Consider the following 26,777-nt stretch of genomic DNA (forward strand, 5'->3'; position numbering starts at 1 on the left):
AGCCCACCAGTGAAAAAGGGGCCGTCCAGCTCAGCCACTTCAACCACATAGCATATTACGCCACCCAACTTCTTTCATAGAACTAGTAGGCGAGAGAGAAAAACCTCAGAAATCTCAACGGCCATATCCGCCCATTGCTAACAACACAGCAGTACTGATGTCCTCAAGCGCCTATTTGCCGCCGACCGGGACCAGCTTCCCGACAACCAAGTACTTGCTCTCGAAGCGCTCCTCCCAGCCCCTCAGACTCTCCATCTCCTCGGGCCCGAGGCCCTCGAGCGTGTCGAGGGGCCCGTCGAGGTCCTCGGTCAGCATCTCGCGGTCGAAGCTGTGGCAGGCGAGGCCGCGGCTGGCGTCGCGGCCGGCGAAGTTCTCGTAGGGCCCGCCGGGGCCGTAGAAGTTGCGGCCCGAGGTCACGTCGAAGACGCGGCCGCGCACGGCGAGGTAGACGGGGCGGCCGTCGAGCCCGTTGTTGGGCAGCAGGGTGCGCGGCGTGTACGTCTTGAAGACGGTGGCGGGCGGCTCGCGCGGCAGCTTGGTCGGCGCGCTCGGCTTGAAGAGGAGGTAGGTGGTGTAGGCCGTCAGGATCACGAGGATCAGGTTGAGGGGGGTCGCGAGGCCGGTGCTATGAGTGGGTAAAGTGTTAGTTGCGAGTCGCTTCGCTTCTCGAAAGCAGCTGTCATATCGGAGATAGACGGAGTCGGGGGTGGAGGCGGAGGTGGAGGCGGAGGTGGAAAGATTGGACGTACTATGCGCTCGCTTCGCGGACGGCCTCATGGTGGGCTAGATGTTGGTCCACGTAATCCATGTTGATGATGTGCCTGGCAGATCGCTACACTCGGAATTCGTTGAAGCAGAGAGTCGAGGTTATCGGCAGTGGAAGTCAAGTTTGGGAATTGCGGGATCTAGCTTGGGTCGTCAGATTCCAAGAGCTTCGGCCGGAGAACGTGGGGTCAGACAGTGGCGGAAGCTCCGGGTCAGCTAGGTCAGTGATCAATGGTCAATGCTCTCCGCTTAAGTAAGTGCCACCCTGACGCTGAAATACCTAGGTTACAATGCTGCCAATCATAGCTGCATCATCTGCCGGATAGCGAATGCTACCTACTATGGTACTTGCCTTGGCGATACTCCCCTAAACATACCTAATGTACATGCTGGCATCCTGTAATGAGAATTGTTGATCAAATGAACATCAATCAATCAGAGGGGCAAGAAGAGAACAGTAGCTCAGGTTCCAGCCTTAATTAGTGCAGCCAGAAAGAATTACGGTAGACAGGATGCATACAGTAAACAAGCACATGCCAGCAGCACGTTTCCAGGCGTCCCTCATTGGCCGACTTTTACCTCGCACCTGGCAGGAAACTAAAAAGATGGATATTCCCAGTACCCATATGCAATTTTCGGTATTGTAGGCAGCCTAAGTAGCTCGCCGACCGTTTTCTCGACCCAGGTCCTCCTTGAAAAGAATAGCGACATTGCTGTGTTGCTGCTATTGTGTATCTGCTTCATGACAGCCTTCAGCATTCGGTCTTTTTCTTTTCTTTTCTTTCTTTTGACCCAATGGTGCGACTAGGTTAGAGATCCGACTCGCCATCTGCATTTCCTCCCCCAGAGTCAGCTCGTGGGGTGCGGCTTCTCCAACACCACCAAGCTCCCCTAAGCCGTCCCGATGATGCTGCGACGCCTCATTCGCCCGGCGCGCCGACTTCCCTGGGTCTATATCCTTCCTGTGCTCGGTCTTTGCTTGATTGAAGTCCTGATCCACCGATCGCAATACAATGTGCCACTGCCCGCGCACGAGCTCGACGAGCCCTTCTTCAAGGGATGCCAGGAGCCTGACGTCAACCACCCGCGCGAGAACGCCGTCATGGTCATGCTGGCGCGCAACTCGGAGCGCGTCTACGCCAACAAGACCATCACCAGCATCGAAAACGCTTTCAACAAGTGGTTCAAGTACCCTTACGTTTTCATGAACGACGAGCCCTGGGACGCCAAGTTCGTCGAGACTTTAAATAAGACCGCCGGCGGCCGAGCCACCTTCGAGGTCATCCCCAAAGAGCAATGGACCTTCCCGCCGAGTATGGACCCGAAGGCGGCGAAACAGAGTATGAAAGAGCAGGGGCAGAGGGGGTTACCACATGCTGGCAGCGAAGGCTATCATCACATGTGCCGCTTCTACTCTGGGTAAGCACAGCCTCTTCGCGAAACCGCCCCTAGTCCCCTTACAACAGCAGCAACAACGACAACAACATACTAACCTTTGTCTCTCATATAGCAAATTTTACCAATTAGAAGCCCTCAAGAAGTATAAGTGGTACTGGCGACTCGAGCCGGACGTCGACTTCACTTGCGCCATCACCTACGACCCCTTCGTACACATGGCCAAGAATAACAAAAAGTACGGGTTCACAATCGCGCTCTGGGAGGTGGGCACGACATGCCCCTCCTTATTCCGCGACATTGCCAACTGGAAAGAGTTACACAACATCCCGAGCAGCAACCTCTGGAAGGCGGCGGTCCAGGCGAGCTGGGTGCCGTACCCTTTCCGACAAATGCTGGCATACTTCATGCCGCATACTGATCGCTTCGGCGACATGTGGAGTCTGTGCCACTACTGGAGCAACTTCGAGATCGCCGATATGGATTTCTTCCGCAGTAAAGGGTACCAGGATCTCTTCGAGTACTTGGACAATAAAGGGGGCTTTTACTTTGAGAGGGTAAGTCACAACACGCTCTCTTCCCCCATCTTGCTCGCAAGCTCTATTGCTAACCGTCCATTTCTCAGTGGGGTGATGCCGCCGTTCATGCTCTGGCCGTGGCTCTCTTCTTGGACCCAACACAGGTTCACCATTTCGAAGATTTTGGATACAGGCACGATTTGCTTTATCAATGCCCTGCCAATGCTCCCGATCTCCAGCTGACCGAGGCTGAGGTCTTGCTCGGCAACAAGCCGTACTGGCCAGAGAGGCCAGGTGGTGTGGGGTGCAGGTGTCGGTGCGATGGCGATAAGCCGCGGAATCATCCGGGCTACTGTCTTAACAAGCTCAAGCAGCCGAATACCCGGGCGCGGCCCTGGCTGACCTGGATCTTGTAGAGAAGGGAGCGAGTGTTATTCAATGTGTTTGTACTGGCTTTGCCGCGCAGACTTATGATACGGTTCTACAGGCCTCATGAAAGCAAATGTCTTGGAATCGAACAGAACCTAAAGATAGGATCGCTGTATTTCATGAATTTCGCTGCCGCGTCGGCATTGGATATGATGATATCTGAATAGCCAAACCCCTGAATATTGAACATCCCAACCAACCAGCCCAGCTCTGGCCTCTACAAGTACAACGATAAACGCCAAGGCAATGCATTCGTTCCACGTTCGGATCGGTCCCGTCGCTCTAAATGATTCTCGTTTTCAGACCCGTCCTTCACCTACAATCCCAGTAGATGATCGTAACCCTCCACACCCCTGTTATTTCCCCTCCGGTGACGAAAGACACCAGCGCACTAATAATCATCCTCATCGTCGTCTTTGAAATGGTAATCGCCCAAAAGGATGTCGTCTGGCGCCACACCCAGCGTGACCTGGTTCCGTACCCACTCTGTCTCGACGCGGAAGAAGATCCAGATCCAGCGGCGCAGCACCTCGAGGAACTCGATGACGAAGAGAGAGCTCTCGAAGTCGGAGATGTGATCGAGGTGCGCGCTCAGCTTCAGAGTCCACGTGCAGCGCAGCGTCAGGTCCAGGGCGATGACGGCGTAGTATAGGATAGGCGGGCCTACCACGAGGCGCCGGCGGAGGCCGAAAGGCTGGTCGGGCGCATTGCGCTGGTGGGCGTTGTTGAAGAGCGTCAGGTCCCAATCCTTGGCCACGTCCCAGTAGAAACTGTACAGGCTGTTGACCAGGCACGCGCAGACCCACGCCCGGTACAGGCCCGGGGACGGCCCCAGGTTTCGCTGCAGCGCCGCCAGGGTGATGACGGGGAACGCCGTGAAGTACTTGAGCGCGTTGGCGAGGTGCTGGCCACCCCAGCCCGTCGCGGCGGTCTGGGGCCCCCGCGCGACCCGCCCGTACTCGATCAGGCACTGGCGCAGCCGGATCATGGACGGTATCGCCATGATGAAGGGCACGAAGAAGGCACCGCCGCAGTTGCGGTCCGGGCGCGCCGTGGCGGAGCCGTCGGTGCGGAAGAACATGCACATGGCGACGTAGAGGTCGCCGAAGACGCGGGCGTAGCTGGTGAGCACATCGGCCAGCAGGATGTCGCCGAACTTGCCGTCCTTGGCCTCGGCGATGCCGCCGACGCTCACGCGCTTCAGGGTGGTGAGGAAGCGGCCGCGGCCCGCGTTGGACAGGTTCTGGAGGGGCGCGACGAAGACGCCGATCAGCACGACCAGGTAGGTCAGCGGCAGCCAGTCCCAGCGCAGCACGGCGGCCGGGTCGCGCCGCGTGAAGACCCAGAAGACCAGCAGCGAGAAGGCGTAGACGGCCGAGAGGATGGTGGCGAGGCGGTAGGTCGAGAGGTGGTGCGGCGGGTGGTGCGGCGAGCTGCGGCCCGGGTAGCGGATCAGCGCCGGGACATCGATCTTGACGCGGTAGAGGTAGTGGAGATTGGCTCCCCAGGCCCAGACGGCTGTATACGTTCAAGAGTACGTCAGTAATCTATTGGCGCAAGTCGAGTAACGCGAGGGGGTTGGTGCCTACCGAAGACGATGATGAAGGCGACACGATACGGCAGGGGGAAGGTTAGGCTGAAGGAGTCGAGCTCCGGCTCGACGGCTGGATCACCGTCCATGTTGTAGAGGTCACCGGGGACGGGGCATCGAGTCGCGACCAGTTGGGCAGCGGTTTGGCTGTACCAGAAAAGACTGAATGGCGAAATCCAGATAAATCTGGCAATAGTTCATCTGGTGTGCATCAATCAATCTGTCCGATCAGATTGCCCAGGCAAAATTTAGGGGGCTCAGTGGTACGTCACTAAAACGACAACTAATCGCAACCCCTGCAGTCCACTAAAACCGATCTGTCAAGGGACGACCCCTGTCGCGTAGCTGCTTAACTGCTACCTTAGCGGCTTAGGCGTTTGGGTGCAACAGCTGAAGGTAGGTCCAAGTTGCGCGCCGAGGTCCAACCAGCAAGCATCATTCAATCTATCGTCCATCAACCAACCTCCATCGCGGTTGACCATTTCCGGCGACCATGAACATCCATGATCTATTTTAATATCTCCGCAGCTGCTTGAGGCTTGACAGAGTGCTTATTGACTCGGGCTGACGCTATCCGCGCCCGCCATTCCATGTTATTTGTTACTTGAGGCACCCCAGAGCAAGCACGCCGACCGGCCATGGCAACCTCGGCTGGTAGTACCGCGAGCACAGCCGACGCGACCTTACCGGCATCGCCGTACCCGTTGGCATTCGCCCCCGACATCATCAGATCGCACCAGAAGGATGCCTACTTCCAAGGCGTCATCACAAACCAGTTGACCGACCTTCACCGCCGCCTCCTCGGAGCCCGCTCGGCGCATGCCTGGAGCACCGAGTCCCGCACCATCGCCGACCTGCTCTACCTGTGTCTCACAACCCTGCTCGGCAACCGAACGTTGGGGGAGGAGTATTGCGACTTGGTGCAGGTCGAAGGCAAGACCGGCGCGCTTCCTGCCTTGTCGAAACGAGCAGCCTACATCGCGGGGAGCATCCTCATACCCTACGGCCTCGCGAAGGCGTTACCCGGAATAAGAGCCAGGATCAGAGGGAGGTTGGAGAGGAACTTGGCGCGCATGACAGCGCAGGGCCCCAAAAATGTCCAGTCATGGAGTTATCGGTTTCAGTCATATGTGCTGATGCACCTGTCATCCATTACAAGCCCAGCCCCGGTGCACGCCGTAAGCCTGGCGCTGTTTTACTTCAGCGGATCGTACTATGAGCTGGCCAAGCGCGTCGCCGGCTTGCGATATATCTTCACCCGCAAAGTGGGCGAGTCGTCAGATCGGGCTGGGTACGAACTGTTGGGCGTCCTGCTCGTCATCCAGTTTGCCGTCCAGGGATACCTGCACGTGCGGTCGACCTTGTCGGATAGTGGGAGCGCACAGGCACGCGAGCGCAGCGTGGTCGGGGACGCCAACGTCTCGCTCGACGAGCACGCCTACAGCAGTAACAATGCACTACTGACCTCCATGGGTACCCCGGGCGCGCCCCAGACGTACGTCAACATTGGCGCTGCAACGCATACCCCTGTCCTGAAAGACGCCCGCTACAACCTGGAGGAAGAGAAGACCATGGGCTGGATTAAGGGGGCGCAACAGCGTAAGTGTACTCTGTGCCTAGAGGAGCTCAAGGATCCCTCGGCTACCCAGTGTGGGCATGTCTTCTGCTGGGAGTGTATCGGGGACTGGGTCAGGGAGAAGCCGGAATGCCCACTTTGTCGACGCGAGTGTCTAGTCCAGCACATCCTGCCTCTCAGGGCAGTATGAGCCGGGTAACTAGTCCCAGATGGCGTCAGTAAATAGTTACTCGTCGCACTGGTGGGATCAGTACCTCTTCCCAGGAGTCATTAGTGCAGTATGAAAGTCTTGTAAAGTAGTATTTGAAGGCAGCTCCAAATACGAGCACAGGAACGAAGCCCGACTTCGTGTGAACTCTTCTATAGTTCTATAATATGCAAAAGAAGACTGCCGGTACAACCTGGGTACCAAGGCAGGCCATGAGGGCTAGCCGCAGGACATACGTCCCACGAGATACAACATAATAATGAAGACGTCACACTCCAACCTGGTCATCCTGGAGGCCATGGGCATGATAATCATCAACTCTATAACTACTTTAGCTTCTTTCCCTTCATCTAAATACTCCTTGCCGAGCCTAAAGGAATGTCTCGTGACAAATTAAATAAACAGGAGGAAGCACCCGCATACTATCTCACAAGGTAATGCGGTCCTCTGGGAGGGACACGACCTGCCGGGCAAACATGGTCTTGGGCAGCGAAGGATCTGCAAAGGCCATTCTCGACTCCATCGCCGCCTGTCTTCCCCTGGCCAACATCACCTCCTGGTACGAGCCAAGGGATGTGGCAATTGTGCTACGGCTGGAATCTGGCAACGTTGTTAGGGCCTTGCCAAGGCTCAATGCGTCCTTGATGGCGTGAACGGCTCCCTGAGCCAGAAAGGGGGTCATTGCATCTACGCAGAGGGGGATTGTATTAGTATGTCACGCCATGACATATAATCGGGAAAGCAGTCTGCACTCACGTGCTGCGTCACCAAGTATCGTGACTCGTCCTGCAGGACCACCATGTAGGCCGAGTGGCCCAGGGCCAGCTGCTCCGCCAGGTCCTCGCCCTCGAGCCGCAGGTTCGAGGTCAGGATGGAGATCTTGTCGTACTCGAACTGGTCGACGCCCTTGAGCAGGTGCTTTCGTACTAAATGGGGGGGGGTGTAGTCGGCGGTCAGTATAGCATTCATTGGTGCAATACTCCAGCAGCAACATGGCAAATCTTACCAACGCTTTTGACTCCGTCGGCGCCGACGAGTATGTCGCCCGTAGCCGAAGTTCCGTCTCGGAAATGGACCGTGACCTGGTCTTCGGTCTCCTCGACCTGCACGGCCTGCTTGCCGTTCTGCACAGGGAGGTTGGTCAACAGCCAGTCGCGGAGGCGGTGGCGGTTCGCTCGTATGACTTCCGCCTCGCCGTCCTCCCGGTAGTCGTCCCGGTAGCCCATCTTGGTCATGGACACCTCGGGGTCATAGAACGCGAACTCGAACCCGAGCTTCAGGGGGTGGAGATGAGTTAGCTCGTTGTGCGGCGCATGTCATCCGGCATGGCGGCGAAGAACTCGGGCAGGATTCTATATACTCTCGCAACATCAGATGTCTCGTCGTCCCAATATTTGGTGATTTGCTTCCAGGGGGTAGGCACTAACGCGTGGAGTACAACTGCCCAGCCCTCGGGGCGGGCATAGCGGCTCTCGGATCTTTCGAATATCTCAAAGGAGACCCCGTGCTTCCGCAGGACCTGGCCAAGGGCGAGCCCCCTATACCAGCACCCACGATCAGCACGTGCGGAGAAGAGGGGGTTGGAGTCATTGCGTTTGTGCGTGTAGTAGTGTGAGGAGGACGTGTCGTGGTGGTTACCGAATGAGTCGTTTTTCATCATTGTGTTGCGTCGCGCAACCGCATTTATGTACTCAACTTTTCCCAACTACGTCGCAATATACGATACTAGGTATCTACATACCAGGCTTCACCTCCGGCACCCCCACCCCCACTGCTCCGTTCAGATATGACCGGCTTGTCAGCCTCATGAAGAACGACTCGGCGCCCCTATCCCGTGCAGCCCGAACGCCTACTGAGCCACGAGGGCTTCAACATCGCGAAGGTCGTGAAGGCGCGAATTCGCGAACCCCGAGTTCATATAGGTGGAAGCTGCATGGTAGTAGCTAGCGGGCAGGACTCATGCATAAAACCCTTGTGTCAAACAGGACACCTCATTGGGGCAACGGGACTTGGATCTCTAAGATGACTAATGCCGGACTGGAACGCTCGACTTGCAGCTATTACCTCATAGTGATCAGCAGCACAAAGCTTAAGCCTCAGTGATGGAGTGAGTCGTAGTGAGGCAGCAGTCATGGTGAGCTGCAAGGACACCTGCGGTGTAACCCCGGCGGCGGTGGTTCGGTGCCGAAGACCGCTCCCTGCCCACATGGCCTACTTCACAGGCGGCAATCGTCCCTGTACCAACAAAGACTCAATAGGGGCCTCCCAAGGGAAATATTCGGAGTCCTGATTATCGGTTATCATCAGTTCTCCATGAGTCCGGTTGCTGGTATCTCCTGTTCACATCCCGGATCCTCCCATACTGTCGAAGGTGACCCGAGGTAATGGCCTTCCAGGGCACATGAAAATCGCGTCGACGAGACAAGCAACGCGATGGCACCTATGTAAGGCCATCATCTGCATGCTGTTTTCTTACTGCAGGTATCAGCCCCCCTTCTCCGTACACCAAGCCAATCATGCTTCTCAACCCCAAAGCTGGGTGCGCCCGCGTGGTACAACTAGGAAGGACACGCCGACGGCCATGACAGGCAGCAGGGCTTTGGATCGAATTAGAGCCTGTCCCGCAGCCGCACGTTATCTGTTGTACCTCTCCGCTGGAAGAGCGATCCGGATCGACTTGGCAATCTTCTTTAGAGGCTCTCTTCTGGCGACACCCGGTAAGCGTGCGTGGTTGCTGACCCGGTGGTGCCAATCGTGTGCGGCACGTCTAGAACCCCCACCCGGAAGATTCAAGTGGTGATGCTCAATTGGCAAGGGGAGGATTTTGATATTGGAGTACCAAGTCCAGCCCATATACATAGCAATACAGGATATATCCTGGTCCGTTCGGCCAGGACTGCGAGTCGTTGTGGTCTCCATCGAGATTGCCAACAGTTTTTGGCTTAGAGAACATCAAACCGTGGCGTCGAGTCCGAAGCATACTTACGAGACATAAGAACGGCCGTGTTGCTCCTTTTATGCAGGACTCGGAAGGCCCTCCTTACGAACCGGTGGCGGCGTGCTCGCTGCTACTGCCAGGACCTTGCTGAACAAGTCCCGGCCAGGTATGTCTCCCCGAGGCAGCACAGAGGCTCCCCGTCATCTCGCCAAAATCCAATCGCAGAGGCAAAGACAAAAAGAAGAAGGGTAATAATGCATTCTCTATTGTTTCCATGTTCACTCCAGTCCATATAGATTTCCCCCAAGCTCAGCCCGCCAGAACAGCGATGGCTAGGCCTGCCAGTGACCATACTGTCCACCCCGTATAACCGCCCGGAACTCCTGCTGTCGGCGTGCTCACTGTCGGTGTTTTAGTTGAAGTGGACGAGACGCCTGTGGGTTCGAGGGTGTTGCCCGTCGTGGAAAGAGGGGTGCTGGTGTTGTCTGTGCAAGTGCAGGTGCCTGTCTTACCTGAGGTAGGTCCGTCGCTTGATGTCGAACCCGGCGAGTCCGATGATGGGTCCGATGATGAGCCCGATGATGAGTCCGTCGTGTTTTCCACATCCATGTCGTCCGAGAGACCGTTCGGCGTGCAGTGGGTGCCGGGCGCGCACTTGACGACGCTGCTCCAGTGCCCGGCCGCGCATCGCTGCCACGAGTCGCCCATGCAGTTCCACTGCCCTTCTTGTGAACAGTCCGACCCGGGGTCGTAATCGCGCTTGGCGAGCTCCGAAAAGGCCGTCTGGGATAAGGTGCCGTTGGCCCCTATCGAGACCGCGGCGGCAAATGGTATCACGCAGTACAAGATAACCAAGAGTATACTTGAAACGCGACCTGTAAATGCTTGTGCGGCCATCTTTGGATTTTTCGTGTTTTTTTTCCTTTCCTTTCTTTCTCGTTTGGCTTGCTTGTTTGCTCGCTGTAAAAGTGAAAGCAGAGTTGAACAGAACTCGAAGCTGTATGGCGATAGATGCCCGGTTGAAATAGTCTGGGCAGACAATCTTTCTACCTTTCGATGACTGGCGCCATATCAGTCCTTATGAGCATCTATATATCCTGGACGCGCGCGGCACGGCGGTTCACCGTCATACTTTGACCGACTCACTCCGCTTCCTTTGAAAATGTGGGACGTGGCGATGAGTTTTGCAGTTTGCTTCTTCCGACCAACCGGCATCGTTGCCCAGGTCCCCAGAAAATCCTTATTGGCGCCACGTCGATTACACGAGCTTCCCAGCCACCGACTTCTGTGTGACATGAGCCGTGAAGCCGACCTGGATACATGTAGACAGCGCCCAGAATGCGACGCCTCGAGGGAAAATGACTTGTGCCGAGCCCCAGGAACCGGGCACCTGCACTAGCTCTGTCGCGTGGTTGAAAATGCAGCGACTCTTGGCATCGCGAGTCTCACAGCGTCACTTCGCCCACGTGACTACATCTTACAGCATCATGGCACATAACACCTCACCACCGCACGCACGCATGCTCTCTTCCCAAGCCTGGGAGTTCCCGCTGTAGATGACATAGGGAAGCAACATGATTTGCTCGGCGACGGTGTTCCTGCCGGCGGCTGGTGATCGCCCTGCCTGCCTGCCTGCCTCTCCACACGGGCGCTACCAAGTCAACGCGTGCGAAACACGCCGGCAAAGCCCCGTCCGCCGGCGCGTATGACTAAACCTACCCGGCCGTTGGAACTTGATATAGTAGGCGCTTTGGGGTCTTGACGCGGAAGAAAGGGAAGAAGCTTCTCCCTCTCTTTCTAAAGCGAGAAGGAAAAAAAAAAAACGTGGATCCTGCTTGTGCCGCGGCGTTTCTAGATGGTTCACGGGCCGGTACCTGCATATTCTCGCAGTCCTTATGTGGTCCCACGGCTATGGCGGCGGAAGGTCGACCGAGGGAGTCGCTGAGACTCCGTTACTCGTCTGGCCGTGGGCTTAGGATGAGCATAGAATCCAACCCAACATCCCCAGAAGTATAACAGGCAGTGATGGCGCACTACACTAGGCCAGCATATGTATATATATATGTACAGAAAGAAAAAGCGACACCAGCCTCATTCGGTGCCTCTTGCGTCCGCACTCCCGTCCGTTGATTGTTTAGTATCGGGGCGGATTGGTAAAAAGAAAATAGCGGCTATCCTGGAACGTGGCGCAGGCCGGAAAATAGTACGGAGCAGACCACAATTATACACTATTTAATGCATCGATCAACGGTGCTGGGATTCCAGCCTAGTGCCCTGAGCAGATGCATACCAGGTAATTATCGGAAGCGAGATATACAAGGCTATTTGCTGTCGTATCGCCGTGGCAAAGCCTGTTCTCCTTTGAGGGCAGGACTGGCAATTATCCCTCCAAATGTTTAAGGGGGAACATTGAAGGGTTCTGCAGCCCCAAACCCTGCGCCGTAATACTACCTGCCCTTCCTTAGCTGGCATAATTACGTACCGTAAAGACGGGGACAGAAACGGGGAGTCGTGGAGATCTGCAATAACAGAAACACTGCGGTAATAAGATTGTACAGGCAGCCTTGTCTACACTTGTAATCCTGCGGGTAATTCGGGCCCAAGGACCCCTATTGTTTGGGAGCTCGGTTGCTGGGCAGCTTGTGTGCATACATACCTACTCCTGTCCGATCTATCTCGTGACAACGAGCCTCGATGGATGATCCTACTTAAAAGTCAAATGCGATGACGTTCCTAGAGATATGTTTCAAACAGGTGACCGAACAGGCCAGCCCTGCCGCCACAATGCAGTCTGGGGGATCCGTCAGCAGCAGAAGTTCGTATTCGAGGCGCAGGTGTCTTCGAATCCCCACCTTTCCGGCCAGTCAAGCCATTCGAAGATAGAAAGAGAGTCATCCGACGCGACCGATTGGATAGCTGTCTTACCGAGGATGGCTGACATTGGCAAATACCGAGAACGATCAGCGACTGCTGGGCACAGGGATTTCACGTCTAGGCCCCAGGGGATGCATTCCATGCAGCTCGGAGAAACAATGTCTCTCACGCCATGGACAACTTCTGTACGTGTGTATGCGAGTGCTAGGAGCTATATCAGCATTATGTACCTAACCTACCCTTTCACCGAGGCCCAAGCGGCAGCTGGACACAGGTACATATTTCGTAGGTAAACATAGGGCCTGGCTGCGTTATTACGCCGGTGGTACTAGAGAGGTATCTAGTTCATCTGAAGATAGACGAGAAGAAAACGAAAGCGAAACCGAATCGGATATCGAAAACCAGAAGCAAGGAACTGCTGCATCCTGATCAGAAGACCCGAAGAGCTGCCAGTGCCAGGAGGAAGACGACAACAGAGCAAAAAGATACGTAGCACCGCCTTATATTCGGGTCTGTCCAGGGCACTTCAATTTGCTGGGATGTGCTTGTTGGAGTACCACCAATGTGGAACACGAACAAGCAAAGTCGGAAGCAATCGGGAATTTTTCTCACAGTGCAGTTGCAGTGCCGCCCCAGCATTGGAGATAGCTTATCGTGGAGGCTACGCCGCTGCGGCGACACGAGCCAGAATAGTGCGTGTGGAAGGAAGGTAGGTATCGGGGCGAACCTAAGCCCGGTTACGTTGGGATCGATGTGCTAAGGCAATGGCTGAATAGAGGCGAGATCAATGTGAGATACACTGGACTGGAGTCACTGGACTGACAGGGCGGGCGCATAACCTTTTTTAGCTTAAACGGGCCTTGTTTCCAGCGAACAAACGGCACCCTCCGCAACCCCCCAAGTCCCAACGCTTGTTGGCCAAAACGCTACCTACTACTACCTAATTTTCCAAGGCCCTTTTCCAAGGCCCTTACTCAAATACCTATTGATCTTAGGGCATTGGAACATGCTGATGACAGTGGTGGAACTGGGCTCTAGTGACGGACAGCGCGTCGGCCAAGACCATCGTTGTTCGCCAAGACGCCTGAATGGCTTGCTGGCTTGATGGGAACCGAGGTCGGCTTGCTTGCTTGCTTCTTTGTCGAGGGTTGAATGAGCTCTCCAAATGAACAATACAGATAGTGGGTTGTTCCCCTTTGCTTGGAGACTGATTGGCCGAGGCAGGCCCCTGGCATCGCAAGCTGGAACAATTCGACGTTCCTCCAACCTGGGTCGCTGTAGCTGTAGGGGACCTTGGGACCCAACTAAAGTACATGTACCTAACATTACTTAACCTAGCGGGCCAGCATTTTGGGGGGGAGACGTCGTCATTAGGTATGTCACTAGTCCTTGCAGTCCTACTCCAACGGGGATTAATCAAATTGATGAATGGACGCATCTCGCTCAGAGAATCCCGATCGATAATCATGTCTTGTCCTTGACGTCCAATCCGTAGCCAGATAATCCTTTCTTTTCCCCCTTGTTTTCCCCATCTATACGTACGTTCGTTCCTCTGATCCGACAAGGCACTGGTACACCTCTGGTCGCTGTAAGAAAGACATCCGGAAAGAATCCTATGTTCTCGCACCCTCGTTTGATCCTAATCTTATCTCAACCGGCGGCCATTCCTTGTCTACGCTCGTTGTCTCTCGCTTCGCCACCCTTCACCCAGCGCTGGTTGGGCTTGCCGCATACTTTTTGGTAACCAGCGGATCTCAAAGGGCCATCTCCTGCAGCCCGTACAACGTCCTCTTCAACCGCGCGACCGACCGAACCTGTTGCGCATTTGCCATCGCACCCCAGTTTGAGCCCGAGAGTAGGAGGAAACCACCCACAAGTCACCATCCCGACCTATCCGTATATTTTGGGGCTACAGAGTTCCTGCCCAGCCTGCGCAGTGGAAACGCCGTAAATCGTTGGGATCCTACTCTTCGAAGTCTGCTCGCATGTGTCCTTTGTGAAAGCTTGGCCTAGCGAACAAACAGAAATCGACCTTGGACCTGGGCATCCAGTCACTGCTTGACTTGGCCGTTCTGCGCTTCGGCGGCTCTGCTAGCAGAGCGCCGCTACACACCGATCAATATGCCTTGGCCATGGGAAATGCCTGCAGTCTTAACTGCGAGGCAAGACGATCCGGCGGCAGAGCTGGTCAAGCTGCTCAACGATCCCTTCAAGCAGAATGTGAGTCTTTGTTCTTGCGCGCGGAAAAACTGATTTATATTGACTCTTCCAGCTTACGATTAACGCCGTATACTCTGCCTTGGCTTCTTCCCTAGGATTGACGGTCGGGATTTCGCTGTTCTTCTCTCTTATACGACCCTACCATTCAGTCGTTTACGCCCCAAAGCTCAAACATGCCGACGAGAAACATGCGCCGCCGCCGATTGGCAAGGGCTACTTTGCCTGGATCACCCCTTTATGGAGGACCGGCGAGAAGGAAATGATACAACATGCCGGCATGGACGCCACGATATTCCTCCGTTTTACGAGAATGCTCCGGAATATATTCGCCGTACTAGCTGTTTTATCTTGCGCCATTCTTCTGCCCATCAACTGGACCAAAAACGTCCAGCAAGACCAGCCGTCGCTCTTGCTCATGAGGATGACACCAATAGCAGTCTGGGGCAAGAATACCTGGGGTCTGGTCATTGTGGGATATTTATCCAACGCCGTCATCTGCGGGTTCCTGTGGTGGAACTATCGGAAAGTTGTAGAGCTGCGCCGCTACTACTTCGAAACCGACGAGTACCAACACAGTTTGCATTCCCGGACGCTGATGCTGAACGACATACCTAAGAAATTATCGTCGGACGAGGGAATTGCTAGGATCATCGATGAAGTCATTCCCCAATCATCATTCTCAAGAACAGCAATGGCACGTAACGTCAGGCTTCTTCCCAGTCTTATCGAACAGCATAGCGCGACTGTCCGCAAGCTCGAAAAGGTTCTTGCAAGGTACCTGAAAGATCCTGCAAATCTGCCCGCGGCGCGGCCTATGTGCTCGCCATCCAAAAAGGATCCATCTTACGGCACATTTCCCAAAGGCCAAAAGGTCGATGCTATCGAATATCTTACGAACAGGATCAGGGAGCTCGAGATTGAAGTCAAGGAAGTTCGGGCCACGGTCGACAAGCGAAATGCCCTGCCATATGGTTTTGCCAGTTACGACGACATTTCCGAGGCGCACTGTATTGCCCACGCTTTGCGACACAAGAAGCCAAGGGGCACCACGGTAGTCCTCGCTCCGAGGCCGAACGACATCATCTGGGACAACATGCCCCTCTCTCCATCCAAAAGAGGCTGGCGTAGATTGATTGTCAACTTATGGGTCGCTCTGCTGACGTTTCTCTGGATCGCTCCCAATTCCATGATAGCGATTTTTCTGGTCAACTTGAACAACCTCGGATCCGTCTGGGCGGCGTTTGCGACCGAGTTAAACGCAAACAAGTCCTTCTGGTCGATCGTACAAGGTGTGGTCAACCCGGCAATAACGTCTCTGATTTATCTCACGCTCCCTATCATTTTCCGTCGATTGTCTATCAGGGCCGGAGACCGGACAAAGACGGGAAGAGAGAGGCATGTGGTATCGAAGCTTTACTTCTTTTTCGTCTTCAACAACCTGATCGTCTTCTCGATATTCGGGGCTATATGGACCATCGTGAGCTCCGTGGTTAAAGACACCATAAAAACGGGCGACGCCTGGGCGGCGATTACGGAAGCGAAGCCTTTGGCCACTTTGTTCGTTTCTTTGTGCAACATCACGCCTTTCTTCATCACGTGGTTATTGCAACGTAGTATGGGTGCTGCCATCGATCTTGCACAGCTGTGGACACTGGTCTGGAGCTTCTTCGTTCGCAAATTTTCGAACCCGACCCCACGAGAATTGATCGAGCTGACAGCTCCGCCTGCGTTCGATTACGCCAGCTACTACAATTATTTCCTGTACTATGCTACAGTTGCGCTATTCTTTGGTGGTCTCCAGCCTCTGGTCCTCCCAGCGGCGGCCATATATTTTGCAATTGATTGCTGGCTCAAGAAGTACCTCCTTCTCTACATTTTTATCACAAAGACTGAGTCGGCGGGTATGTTCTGGCGTGTTCTCTTCAATCGATTAGTCTTCGCGACCATGCTGGGAAATATGATCACATTTCTTGTCGTTTGGATTCGGGGAGACGGTACAAGAATACAGGCTTACGCTGCAGTGCCGCTCCCTTTCACCATGCTTATATTGAAGCTCTACTGCTCCCGAGCGTTCGACACCAAAATGCATTACTATGCGATCCGTAATGTTCACAGGAATACTGAAGGCGGCATTGGCAAGGATCCCCTCCGATCTGACCGACTTGCGTCACGATTTGGCCACCCAGCACTATACAAACCCCTTATCACGCCAATGGTGCATGCCAAAGCCCAGAACATCTTGGCCTCGATCTACAAGGGCCGCCTAAGCGACGGGCGTGAGGCTGATTCGGGAGACACCATGTCTACGTCAGGCTACTCCGATGCCTATGTACTTGGTGACATGAACAAAGCAGGCAAGGCAAAAAACACCATGCCTGGGTTCGAGATTGTTCACGAGTCGCGCATGGACTTCGAGTACTACAAGAACCGACCGGAATTCTCATCGGAGCACGGCGGGGGCGACATCTACGGCCGGCCGATTGATCACTTCAGGCCAGGGACTCCTGGGAGCATGTGGAATGGCAGCGAACCTTCTTCGAGACCAGGTAGCCCTGGGTTACCGCCTATCCGAGCTGCAAGTCCTGGCCCAAGTGTCATGGGGAGAGCCTACTCTCCTGGGCCTTCAGCAATGGGCGCATCCCATCCTTATTCGCCGCAGGTAGACTTTGGTCGGTCGCGCAGCCCGCTTTACTCGCAAGGTAACGATAGTGGCGCTAATCTTGTTGGTAATGCTGCTGCGATGCCTTTGTCCCCGATGATGGGGGGGCTCAAGCATGGAACGTCCCATAACTAGAGGTCCAGGGGGCGCTGGCATGCTTGGTGGAGGACCTCAGGGCTACGGTGGTCTGCCCCAGAACGAAGAGGACATGACCGCCCCGGCCCAAGACCCAATGGCTTACGACTACTTCCGCAGTACGCGGACTCGGAGGAACCCTAGCGGGGCATGGTAGCGATCGCCGACGAGGAAGGGACGGGGGAAAGGAGATGTTGGTTAGCAGCATCGAATAATTAGTTTGGTGTACGAAGCGGTGTAAATCTTCAATGCATACGTCTGGCGTTCAGGCTACGAGTGTACATGGATACGTCACTCGCATTTTTGGGGGGAGCGAAAGAAACTTAGAAACGATAGGGCATCCTAGAATCGGTAATGATTATAGACCACCATCAGAGGGAGGTCCGTCCATTTACGAAGTTCAAGGGGACTCTAAAAGAGCGGCATGGAAGACGCGAAAGAACCCTATATAACACTATACTCTTAATGACCACTCGAGGGAGTCAAAACCGGGATACTTCCCGAGTAGTAGTACATAGTAATCTTCGATGTGTGCTCACATAGCAACTGAATGTTCAGTGCTGATTTCGCTTCCATGATGCCTGCCTCTTTACTTATTTAAGAATGTAGGTAGAAACCCTCCCCTTTTCCGTTTCAGATTGTGTCACGGAGAATAGTTGATATCGGAGATCTCCCCAGCGAACACGGCGACTACACGCTACATCACTATGGGCGTGGAAAGAATTTATGAACACGTGCCTCTCCAGCGGCCGATCATCTGATGCTAATGCTCTCACTATGAATCAGCCTTGTTGCTGCATGTTTAGAGATAAGAACAGTATCTCATTAGCAATTTATGTATGTACATAGATATTGTTAAATGTTAGACAAACCCGGATGTAGGAATAAGGCCCCCTTTTCCCGGGCAACACCAGATCTCCCGGTGGCAAGCTAGACAAAGAAAATGAGTGTACTTAGTCAAACAGACACCTGAGGGAAAGAGAGGACGCGATATAGCTGACCCCGCTGTCCTAGTTAGTTTTCCCTTATCGTGTAATTACTTTTTTTTTGTCTTTTCTTTTTTTTTGATTCCCTTCTTGTTTCCTTGTCTGAACGCGGTAAAAGCCGGGTTTACAACTCGGCGGCTGCTTGGCTCCTGGTTTTGCGGGCGGTGCGGCCAACCGGGGCAGGGGGGCTTCTTCTCCTTCTTGGGGCGCCCACGCTTAGCCCCGGTGTTGTCGCCATTAGTTTCATTATCTTGGGTCTTTTGCTTCTTGGCGGGCGAGACTTGGAGTTTCTCGTCCACATCGGCACTGGACGCGTCGTCGCTGTTGGTGATTTCGTCGTGCGCGGCCGGGTCGTCGGCCTTTCTTTTCTCGCCAGTCTGGGGTTCGCCCTTGGCGGTCTCGGCAAGAACCTGGGCGGGTCCAGTGGATTGCGCGTCCTCCTTCGGCACCGTTCCAGCAGGTGGTTCAGCGGCCGGCGAATCGGCCTTCTTGGCTGGTGGGGGCGCTGTTTCCTGCTCGCTGGCTGGCTGCGTCACACTGCCTGCACCCAGTTGCTTGGGGTCTGGCAGTTCCCGGTCCGGCACTTCTTCGACAGAAACGGGCTTGGGGACTTCCTTTGAATCGCGGTCAGTCGTCGCGTTAGTAGTATCTTCTAAAGCCTCTGGCTTATCGGATTGGCCAGCAGGCAGTCCAGCTTCCGCCACAGTCTGGTTGGCGGCGCCGTCCTTGGCGTCTTCGGGGGACTTGGCAGCATCTATGCTAGCAGTTGGGGCAGGTGGCAGGTCCGCCTCCGCTTTGTCAATCGGAGCTGGTATCATTGGGGCCTGTGCTGTTGCCATGGGCTCTTTGGCGATGGGAGGCAAGGCCGGCTCCGACGGTTTGGCGTCAACAGGTAGTTGAGTCTCCGGGGGTGTTGGCGGTCCATTCTCGATTGGCTTGTCCATTGGAGCAACAACTGTAAGAGAGATGGGAATGCGTTAGCACACAGTGCCGCAGGCTTGACGTAGCTCGAGTGTGACACGACGAACGTCGAGGCATTGTCCAAGCCACTTAGCTTCGCGAAGGGACAATTGAGGGCCAATTCTGGCGATTATGGTATGCTGCGAATCGCGGGAGGGGCGCAACAGCGTTTGCAATGGCTTGATACCTTTGTTGGCGGTGTTGGTCGTAGTCTCGGCCATCCTCAATGACGTAACGAGAGCGGGCAGTCTTCCAGTAACACAGTATGCGCGCAGTCGTCAAACGGTGCAGTCAGAGTACGGGTGTTTTTGGTGGTTGGGTGTTCTAGCTTAAACCAGACTGTCGCGGTGTGGTTGGGGGAGTTGAGGCGATGAAGTGCAGTCAGGGTATATTCGATAATGAATGAGAAATAATGGGGGGAAAGATGAAGATTTCAGCAAGTGGAACGAGCAACTCAGATGAGGCGGGTGAGTGAGTGAACGAGGTGCGAGGTGAGGTGAGTGCGCGAAGCTGCTACACTCAACCAGCTGCTACTACTACTACATGGACGACGAATCAAGTCCCACCAACCACCGGGGCGGGAGAATTATTCGTTCATGTTAGGCCAGGAACATGGGAGTAACCAGAGGCAGTGGCAGCATCGTCCTGGCATCTCCCCATCACCTACAGCCCGTCGCCTCTGGACATGGTACCCCCGAGTACCTCGCGTGCCCTACTGCTAACATTGTCCTTACCGAAGTTGTACCTACAGACACAACTGCATACTACCTTGCCTCTTCTGCCAGCCTCGATCGATGAGATGAGGGGAAAGCCCAACCGGGGGGGGTGGGGGGACAAGGTTGCGTACCTTAAGTGCTACCATTAGTAATTAGTAATAGGGAGCGGAAGACAAAGTGAGCTGCGAGGGTGAGGTTCCAATGAGACTCGGCCAGGCCTCACGTCACGTCACTGGCAGACCCCCTGCTCCGGAAAAACGATATAGCGACCGACATTGAAAGTCCGTTCCAATGTACCTTAGGTAGCTGTCCAGTTCGGTTCGACCCCCGGACCCTCAAAAGCCATTGGGCATTCCAAAGCCACCCCGGATTACCCAGCGTCTAATAAGTACGAGAGAGTACGGTAGGTAGGTAAGGAAATGGATGCGAGCCGGGCTGCCTACTCGCTGGAAAGCAGTCAGGCGGGTGACAAAAAAGAATGCACCGCAAAATCACACAGCAGGTTTACCATACAGCAACGCTTCCACGTAGGGTTGTAAAAAATGTGAAAAAATTATATACATTCTACTTTTGATAAAGAGTAATGCATTTATTTTTTCATATCTTTCCGGTTACTTGTTGTCTCGATATGGACTCTCAAAGATGAGGTGGTAATAAGGAGTACTTTGGTACAAGCCCATTTGCGGTGCATTCTTTTTTTGTCACCCGCCTGGCAGTTACTCTGCGTAAGAGGCTCTCGTCGGGGATGTGGTTCAACATGGACCCAAGGCAAGACCAGGTCCTTGTCACCGTTGGTCACTTGACTATCGCCGTCACGTCATTGGACCGCCAAGGCTCCCATGGGCACCGCTCTTCGCTCTTCGTATGAAAGGCGGCGAGTCCGAGTTATGTGTAGGATTTGGGGCTTCCACATGGGCACACTCACAAAGCGCATGCTGTGGGATTTATATGCCTGCCTACCTTACCAAAACAGCATGTGTAGCAACGGCCGGGGGCGCCTTCATCGGCGATTAAACACCGCGTAATTGGGAAAGGGCGAGGGGGGGAGCCGATGAGGGGGTTTGGTTTCGTGGGTTTGGTCAATCAAGATGGAGGGTGCCGCGTGCTTTGAACTCAATCACCTACTAGGCTGCACGAGTGTGCAATTAGTCGAACGTCGCAAGGAGAACGACCGCACTCACTGCACGACTGCGACTGCCGCGGCGGATTTCGCATTTGATGCATGTATCCCGTCCTCTGCAATACATCAAAGCCCAACCCAAGATGTTCTGTCAAGCTCTACCTCCTACACGTTATGACATCAGCTTCGCGTAGGCGGACAATCATTAATCAAGAGGTCAATCGTCATTCCACTCCTCCCCCAGAACACAATCTCCGCCCTCGCTGGCCAAGCCTCCGAGCAGTGGGAGCGGGTATCCGATTCACGAAGGCTCTCCCCAAGCCGCGTCCAACGACGGGTCCGCCTGCCAAGTCCCTTGAGGAGCATGAGGCGATATCCGGTCTGATCACGTGCATCCTACGTCGTGCCTAGTCTCCCCATTCAGCCTCTCGATGTTTGCGAGGCCAAGACTTGGCTCTGCTAGCCAAGGCTGGGCTTCACTGAGCCAAGGCTACCGGTTGCTTGACGAAAGGGCTGGCGATGGCTATTCGGCATCTCTGTTCCACCTCGATGGACTGATAACTCGCTTTCGTTTCTTGGTCCTTCAACATGCCAATACCCGACTACCTCGTGAGCCAATAAGGCTCTGGAATGCCACTGAAGTCCTTGATCCCAACGCCCCTCCAACGAGGCTTATCATATCTCCCACTGCGCAAGATGATGGTATAAGGTTCTTGGTATGTGCTTGGCATCGTCCAATGACATCGCCGGGCTCAGTGACTAGAATCGCCCAATGTTTCCCTCTAATGCTCGTAGGCGTAGCATTATAAAGATGAGGTACATCCCCAAGGTAGGGAGGACTTTCGAGTTCTAGAAGCCAACCGCTTTCTTCTCGCCTCGCTTTCTTCTCGCCTCGCTTTCTTCTCGCCTCGCTTTCTTCTCGCCTCGCCTGCCAAGAGCATCACCTGAGAAGTCAAATCAAACCAGGTAGAATCATAGGCCTGCAACCTCATCCCTCGCCAAACGCATGAACCCTTACCTAGTCGGTGTCTACTCCGACCTCGTCCTCGTTCACGATGGCCGCAGAGTACCCCAGGCATCCATACCTCTCGCCTGTCCAAGATGTCTTCAGCACTCTTGAGTCGGATCCCGATAGAGGTCTTTCCTCTGCTCAGGTTGCCCAACTTCAACAGAAGTACCCGCCAAACGAGCTTGATGTCGGCGGTGCTATCCCCTGGTACACCATCTTCCTCCGCCAGCTGTTCAATGCTATGATCATTGTAAGTTGCCGTCCCTTTCCGTCCCTTCCCGTCCCGCTCCAGCCGCAGGCATGGATTCCTCGCGTTGATAGCTAACGACCACTGCTGCTAGGTCTTGTTCTTCGCCATGGCCCTTAGCTATGGCGTTGGCGACTACGTCGAAGGCACTGTTCTGGTCGTCGTCATTGTCCTCAACGTCTCAATTGGTTTCTGGCAAGAGTATGGGGCTGAAAAGAAGATGGACGCTCTACGCGCTCTATCTGCCCCCAGTGCTAATGTCCTGCGCGACGGAAAGACCATTGTTATTCCCAAGTAAGTCTGAGTAACCGGAACATATTACAGACTTCCGGTACTAATAGAGAAACAGTGCCGAGGTCGTCCCAGGCGATGTTGTGCTCCTGAAAATGGGCGACACCATCCCTGCAGATATCCGCCTCTTCGAAGCCATGAACTTCAGTGCTGATGAGCAATCACTCACTGGCGAATCGGTCCCTGTCGAAAAGATCGTTGAAAACCTTGACAACGAAGAGCTCGGAATCGGCGATCGAATCAATATTGGATACGGAACCACTGTGGTCATCAAAGGTCGTGGCCGGGGTCTCGTTATCGCCACGGGCATGCAAACGGAAGTGGGTAAGATCGCTGCCTCAACTTCAGGCAAGCAGCGCAAGGAAGGCCGCTCTATGAACTACAAGAAGTACGGCAAGCGACAACCCGTTGTCGGCGCGCTGAAACGCACGTACGACTTCTTCGGCAAGTTCCTGGGATTGACCGAGGGCACGCCGCTGCAGATCAAGCTCTCCAAGTTGGCATACATGCTCTTTGGCTGCGCATTGGTTCTTGCCCTGATCGTCTTCGCCGTGAACAACTTTACGGGTAACCGTGAAGTCATCATCTACGCTATCAGTACGGGTATTGCTATCATCCCCGAGTCCCTCGTTGCGTAAGTCCACCCATCAGACCAACCCCTGAATTGTTTATTTTCTAACATGGAGTTTAGTGTTTTGACTATCACCATGGTCGTGGCAACGACAGTCATGAGGAAGGCCAACGTCGTCGTTCGGGATCTCTCTGCCCTTGAAGCACTGGGTGGTGTCACCAACATTTGTTCGGACAAGACAGGTACTTTGACGCAGGGTGCCATGATTGTCAAGAAAGTCTGGGTGCCAAAGAACACCATCTACACCGTCCGCGACTCGAAAGATCCTTCTGACCCAACCGTCGGACGGGTTACTGTCTCTGTGGTGGACCCCAATGCTCCTCCCAAGGACGAAGAGAAGCGAGATTTCGACCAGGAGCGAAGTGCCGGCGCCCTCAAGTTCGACGTCCCCGACGAGAAACTACACAACAAGCCTAAGAAGGAGGAGGAGGCAGAAGCTACCATGAACTCAGACCTCGAGTCCTTCCTCCTCGCGGCAGCTCTTTGCAACCTTGCTACTGTTAGACACGAGACGGAAGCCAATGCTGACGAGCGCAAATGGAAAACAACCGGGGAGCCTACGGAAATTGCCCTTCAAGTCTTCGCACACCGCTTTCAAAAGGGCAAGAAGACACTTGAGAACGATGGGGGCTGGAAGCAGGTTGCCGAGTTCCCCTTTGATAGCGGAATCAAGCGTATGTCGGTGATCTATAACGGCCCCAACCTTGACCACAGCATGGTTTTCACCAAGGGCGCTGTGGAGCGCATTCTGGATCTCTGCACCACCGTTGGACTTGGCGATCAGCAAGAGGAATTGACGGACGATTACAAAGAGAAGATCCTGAAACAGATGGACGAGTTCGCGTCTCTCGGCCAACGCGTCTTAGCCGTTGCTTCCCGTCCTTGGGAAGGCATCTACGAGGAGAAGACCTCAGCCAACGACACCGAGAAAGACGATGCACTACGCAGCCGCGTTGAGACTGGCCTCAATCTCCTTGGCCTTGTTGGTATCTACGATCCGCCCCGTCGCGAGACCCAGCCCGCCATCCAGGAATGTTCCACCGCCGGCATCAGGGTACACATGCTGACCGGTGACCACCCTTCGACTGCAGCTGCAATCGCAAGGGAGGTTGGCATCATCCCGCATGACATGGGCGTCTTTTCGAAGGAAGTGGCCGATACTATGATCCTGAAGGCGAATGACTTCGACAAGCTGAGCGACGATGAGATCGATGCCTTGCCCGAGTTGCCCCATGTTCTTGCTCGCTGCGCCCCCGACACCAAGACGCGCATGATTGAAGCTCTTCGACGCCGCAATGCTTTCATGGCCATGACTGGCGACGGTGTCAACGATGCCCCTTCGCTGTCCAGTGCTGATGTTGGTATTGCCATGGGTTCCGGTTCTGATGTTGCCAAGTCGGCAGCGAAGATTGTCTTGACTGATGACAAGTTCAACTCGATTGTCGCTGCCATCCGCGAAGGTCGTCGCATGTTCGACAACATCCAAAAATTCATCTTGCATCTACTGACCTCCAACGTCGGCGAAGTCATTCTGCTGATCTGTGGCCTTGGCTTCCGTGACGCCACTGGCTTTTCCGTTTTCCCCATTTCCCCGTTGCAGATCCTCTGGATCAACATGGTTACCTCATCCTTCCCGGCCTTTGGACTTGGTCGCGAGTTCCCTTCGCGCCAGGTCATGCGCCGCCCACCGCACGACAAGAAGCGCGGTGTTTTCACCAATCAGATTCTCGTGGACATGGTGGTCTATGGCTTGGTCATGGGGACGCTTACGCTCATGACCTTCGTCATTGTCGTCTACGCGGCCAACGGCGGAAACCTCGGCCACGGCTGCAACGAAACCTTCACCGAGGAATGCCGACCTGTGTTCCGCGCCCGTGCCGCCGTGTTCGCCGAGCTGACCTGGCTCATCCTCATCAGCGCCTGGGAGTTCAAGGACCTCCGGCGCTCCATGTTCAGGTTGAACCCCGACTCTTCGTCCATCTTCAGCTTCGCCAAGGACATCTACGACAACACGTTCCTGTTCTGGGCCGTGACCATCGGCTTTGTCTCCGTCTTCCCGGTCGTCTACATCCCCACGGTCAACACGGTGGTGTTCAAGCACGTCGGCATCACGTGGGAGTGGGGCATTGCCTTCGCCGCCCTCATTATCTTCATAGCCTGCATTGAGCTCTGGAAGATGGTCAAGCGCCAGTTCCGCCTGCTCGAGGGCGGCGCCGTGGTCCGGGGTCCCTTCAACCAGGGAGACGAGGAGAGCGGGCGCAAGTTTGGCCATACGATGAGTTTCAGCAGCTTGAAGAGTTGGAGGAGCATTGGGCGCAAGACAACGGGCGACACGGCAGTCTCCCGGTCTGCTACCCAGAGCAAGGACTGATTTCATTTGCAGTAGATAGTAGGTAGGGTGAAGGATTCACTTTTGTGGTACATTGGAGTGGGCAGCCGCCTAAACATAAGATACCCTTTTAAATGCGCAGTAGTAGGACCTGTTAAGATTGATCGAGAGAATTGCTGATCACGTATATGATAGATAATCAAAGACAGTAGTAGTGCAAGGTCAGATGAGGGCCGAAGTTTTGGAGGAGTGTGGAGTTGATCAATTCAGAGTCTGCCAGTTCACCATACAATGTCCCGACTGACTGACCCGATGATACTGTCAAAACTTCTCTGTTACTTTTCAAACGGAGAAAGCATTTTGAAAAGTCGAAAAAAAGAGAGACTGTTGCCTGGACATATGTATGTAAGGTTCAAGCCGAAAGCGGTTCTCACTCAACGGCTGTGGGCCAGACGGTTGAATGATATTCAAGAATCTACACAAATTGATTCAACTCCCGCCTACTTGGTAAGCCCGTACAAAGTGAACAGGACGACGTTATTGTTCCATGATTTCTTGGAGAGGAATTTACCTCCAGCCAAGTGGATCGCCCATTCACATGTATATGATATCATCGTCAGAGCTCTACATATAGGCGGAAGAAATCATGAATCCAGTCTCATGTTCTTTCTGCACAGTACAGGTGAGAGGAATGCACACCTGGGGAGTGAACGGACGATATAATTCAATCCTTATATGGGTCACCCGACGGAGATACTTCTTTTCTTGTTTTTCATGTCGTCTGGGCCTTCTTCGAAGCACAAAAGTTCACACAGTAAGGGGATGTGCCTGGCTTAACCCCCCTGTTCCATCCGTCACATCAACGTTGGACTGGTCGAGTGATCGCTGTATGCTTTGGTGCTTTCATGGGATTAATGGCTCACTCACTGGCCCGGAACAGACTGATGTACGAGAGGTTATATTGCGAAAAAAAATATGAGGAAAACGAGGCCCGAACCATGGTTAGCTGGCAGAAATGACTGGTTCTTCTTGCCAGGCAGTTGAAGTCTATCTCCGACTCATCTTTCCCCGGACTATAAATACCAGACACTGCTCTTCTTTTCCCATTTCTTCCCTTCCTGGTCATTATCACACAGTCTTTACAAGCCTCTGCTCTCAGCTTCATTTCACTCGTCAGGAA

At 54.3% G+C, this 26,777-nt stretch overlaps 9 protein-coding genes across 9 annotated transcripts; 4 read left to right on the plus strand and 5 right to left on the minus strand.

Annotated features, from left to right (window-relative positions):
- Positions 1-171: 171 nt before the first annotated feature.
- PG986_007867 (Damage response protein 1) lies at positions 172-808 on the minus strand (the record flags this gene model as incomplete). The annotated part of the gene is made up of 2 exons (XM_066844089.1): positions 172-625; positions 750-808. The coding sequence occupies 2 exons, from the start codon at positions 806-808 to the stop codon at positions 172-174; spliced, it is 513 nt and encodes a 170-aa protein (XP_066700201.1).
- An 864-nt stretch (positions 809-1,672) lies between these two features.
- PG986_007868 (glycosyltransferase family 15 protein) lies at positions 1,673-3,094 on the plus strand (the record flags this gene model as incomplete). The annotated part of the gene is made up of 3 exons (XM_066844090.1): positions 1,673-2,184; positions 2,276-2,717; positions 2,786-3,094. 3 exons carry the CDS (start codon positions 1,673-1,675, stop codon positions 3,092-3,094), a joined length of 1,263 nt encoding a protein of 420 aa, XP_066700202.1.
- Positions 3,095-3,498: 404 nt separating this feature from the next.
- Positions 3,499-4,844, minus strand: PG986_007869 (uncharacterized protein; the record flags this gene model as incomplete). Its single annotated transcript, XM_066844091.1, has 2 exons — positions 4,697-4,844; positions 3,499-4,625 (listed from the first exon to the last, which is right to left on the minus strand). The coding sequence occupies exons 1-2, from the start codon at positions 4,785-4,787 to the stop codon at positions 3,499-3,501; spliced, it is 1,218 nt and encodes a 405-aa protein (XP_066700203.1). The 5' UTR covers positions 4,788-4,844.
- Positions 4,845-5,336: 492 nt separating this feature from the next.
- On the plus strand, positions 5,337-6,464 carry PG986_007870 (RING-1 protein; the record flags this gene model as incomplete). The annotated part of the gene is made up of 1 exon (XM_066844092.1): positions 5,337-6,464. The coding sequence occupies one exon, from the start codon at positions 5,337-5,339 to the stop codon at positions 6,462-6,464; it is 1,128 nt and encodes a 375-aa protein (XP_066700204.1).
- A 445-nt stretch (positions 6,465-6,909) lies between these two features.
- Positions 6,910-8,142, minus strand: PG986_007871 (uncharacterized protein; the record flags this gene model as incomplete). Its single annotated transcript, XM_066844093.1, has 4 exons — positions 6,910-7,143; positions 7,239-7,408; positions 7,489-7,756; positions 7,843-8,142. The coding sequence occupies 4 exons, from the start codon at positions 8,140-8,142 to the stop codon at positions 6,910-6,912; spliced, it is 972 nt and encodes a 323-aa protein (XP_066700205.1).
- A 1,587-nt stretch (positions 8,143-9,729) lies between these two features.
- Positions 9,730-10,317, minus strand: PG986_007872 (uncharacterized protein; the record flags this gene model as incomplete). The annotated part of the gene is made up of 2 exons (XM_066844094.1): positions 9,730-9,821; positions 9,933-10,317. 2 exons carry the CDS (start codon positions 10,315-10,317, stop codon positions 9,730-9,732), a joined length of 477 nt encoding a protein of 158 aa, XP_066700206.1.
- Positions 10,318-14,415: 4,098 nt separating this feature from the next.
- On the plus strand, positions 14,416-17,465 carry PG986_007873 (uncharacterized protein; the record flags this gene model as incomplete). The annotated part of the gene is made up of 3 exons (XM_066844095.1): positions 14,416-14,514; positions 14,567-17,240; positions 17,317-17,465. 3 exons carry the CDS (start codon positions 14,416-14,418, stop codon positions 17,463-17,465), a joined length of 2,922 nt encoding a protein of 973 aa, XP_066700207.1.
- An 879-nt stretch (positions 17,466-18,344) lies between these two features.
- On the minus strand, positions 18,345-19,238 carry PG986_007874 (uncharacterized protein; the record flags this gene model as incomplete). Its single annotated transcript, XM_066844096.1, has 1 exon — positions 18,345-19,238. One exon carries the CDS (start codon positions 19,236-19,238, stop codon positions 18,345-18,347), a length of 894 nt encoding a protein of 297 aa, XP_066700208.1.
- Positions 19,239-22,145: 2,907 nt separating this feature from the next.
- On the plus strand, positions 22,146-25,639 carry PG986_007875 (uncharacterized protein; the record flags this gene model as incomplete). The annotated part of the gene is made up of 4 exons (XM_066844097.1): positions 22,146-22,349; positions 22,441-22,640; positions 22,696-23,271; positions 23,329-25,639. The coding sequence occupies 4 exons, from the start codon at positions 22,146-22,148 to the stop codon at positions 25,637-25,639; spliced, it is 3,291 nt and encodes a 1,096-aa protein (XP_066700209.1).
- Between the last annotated feature and the right edge of the window lie 1,138 nt (positions 25,640-26,777).

This window comes from Apiospora aurea (genome assembly GCF_038362705.1).
Source record: "Apiospora aurea strain CBS 24483 chromosome Unknown utg000005l_segment0_segment0, whole genome shotgun sequence".
Classification (NCBI taxonomy): Eukaryota; Fungi; Ascomycota; class Sordariomycetes; order Amphisphaeriales; family Apiosporaceae; genus Apiospora; species Apiospora aurea.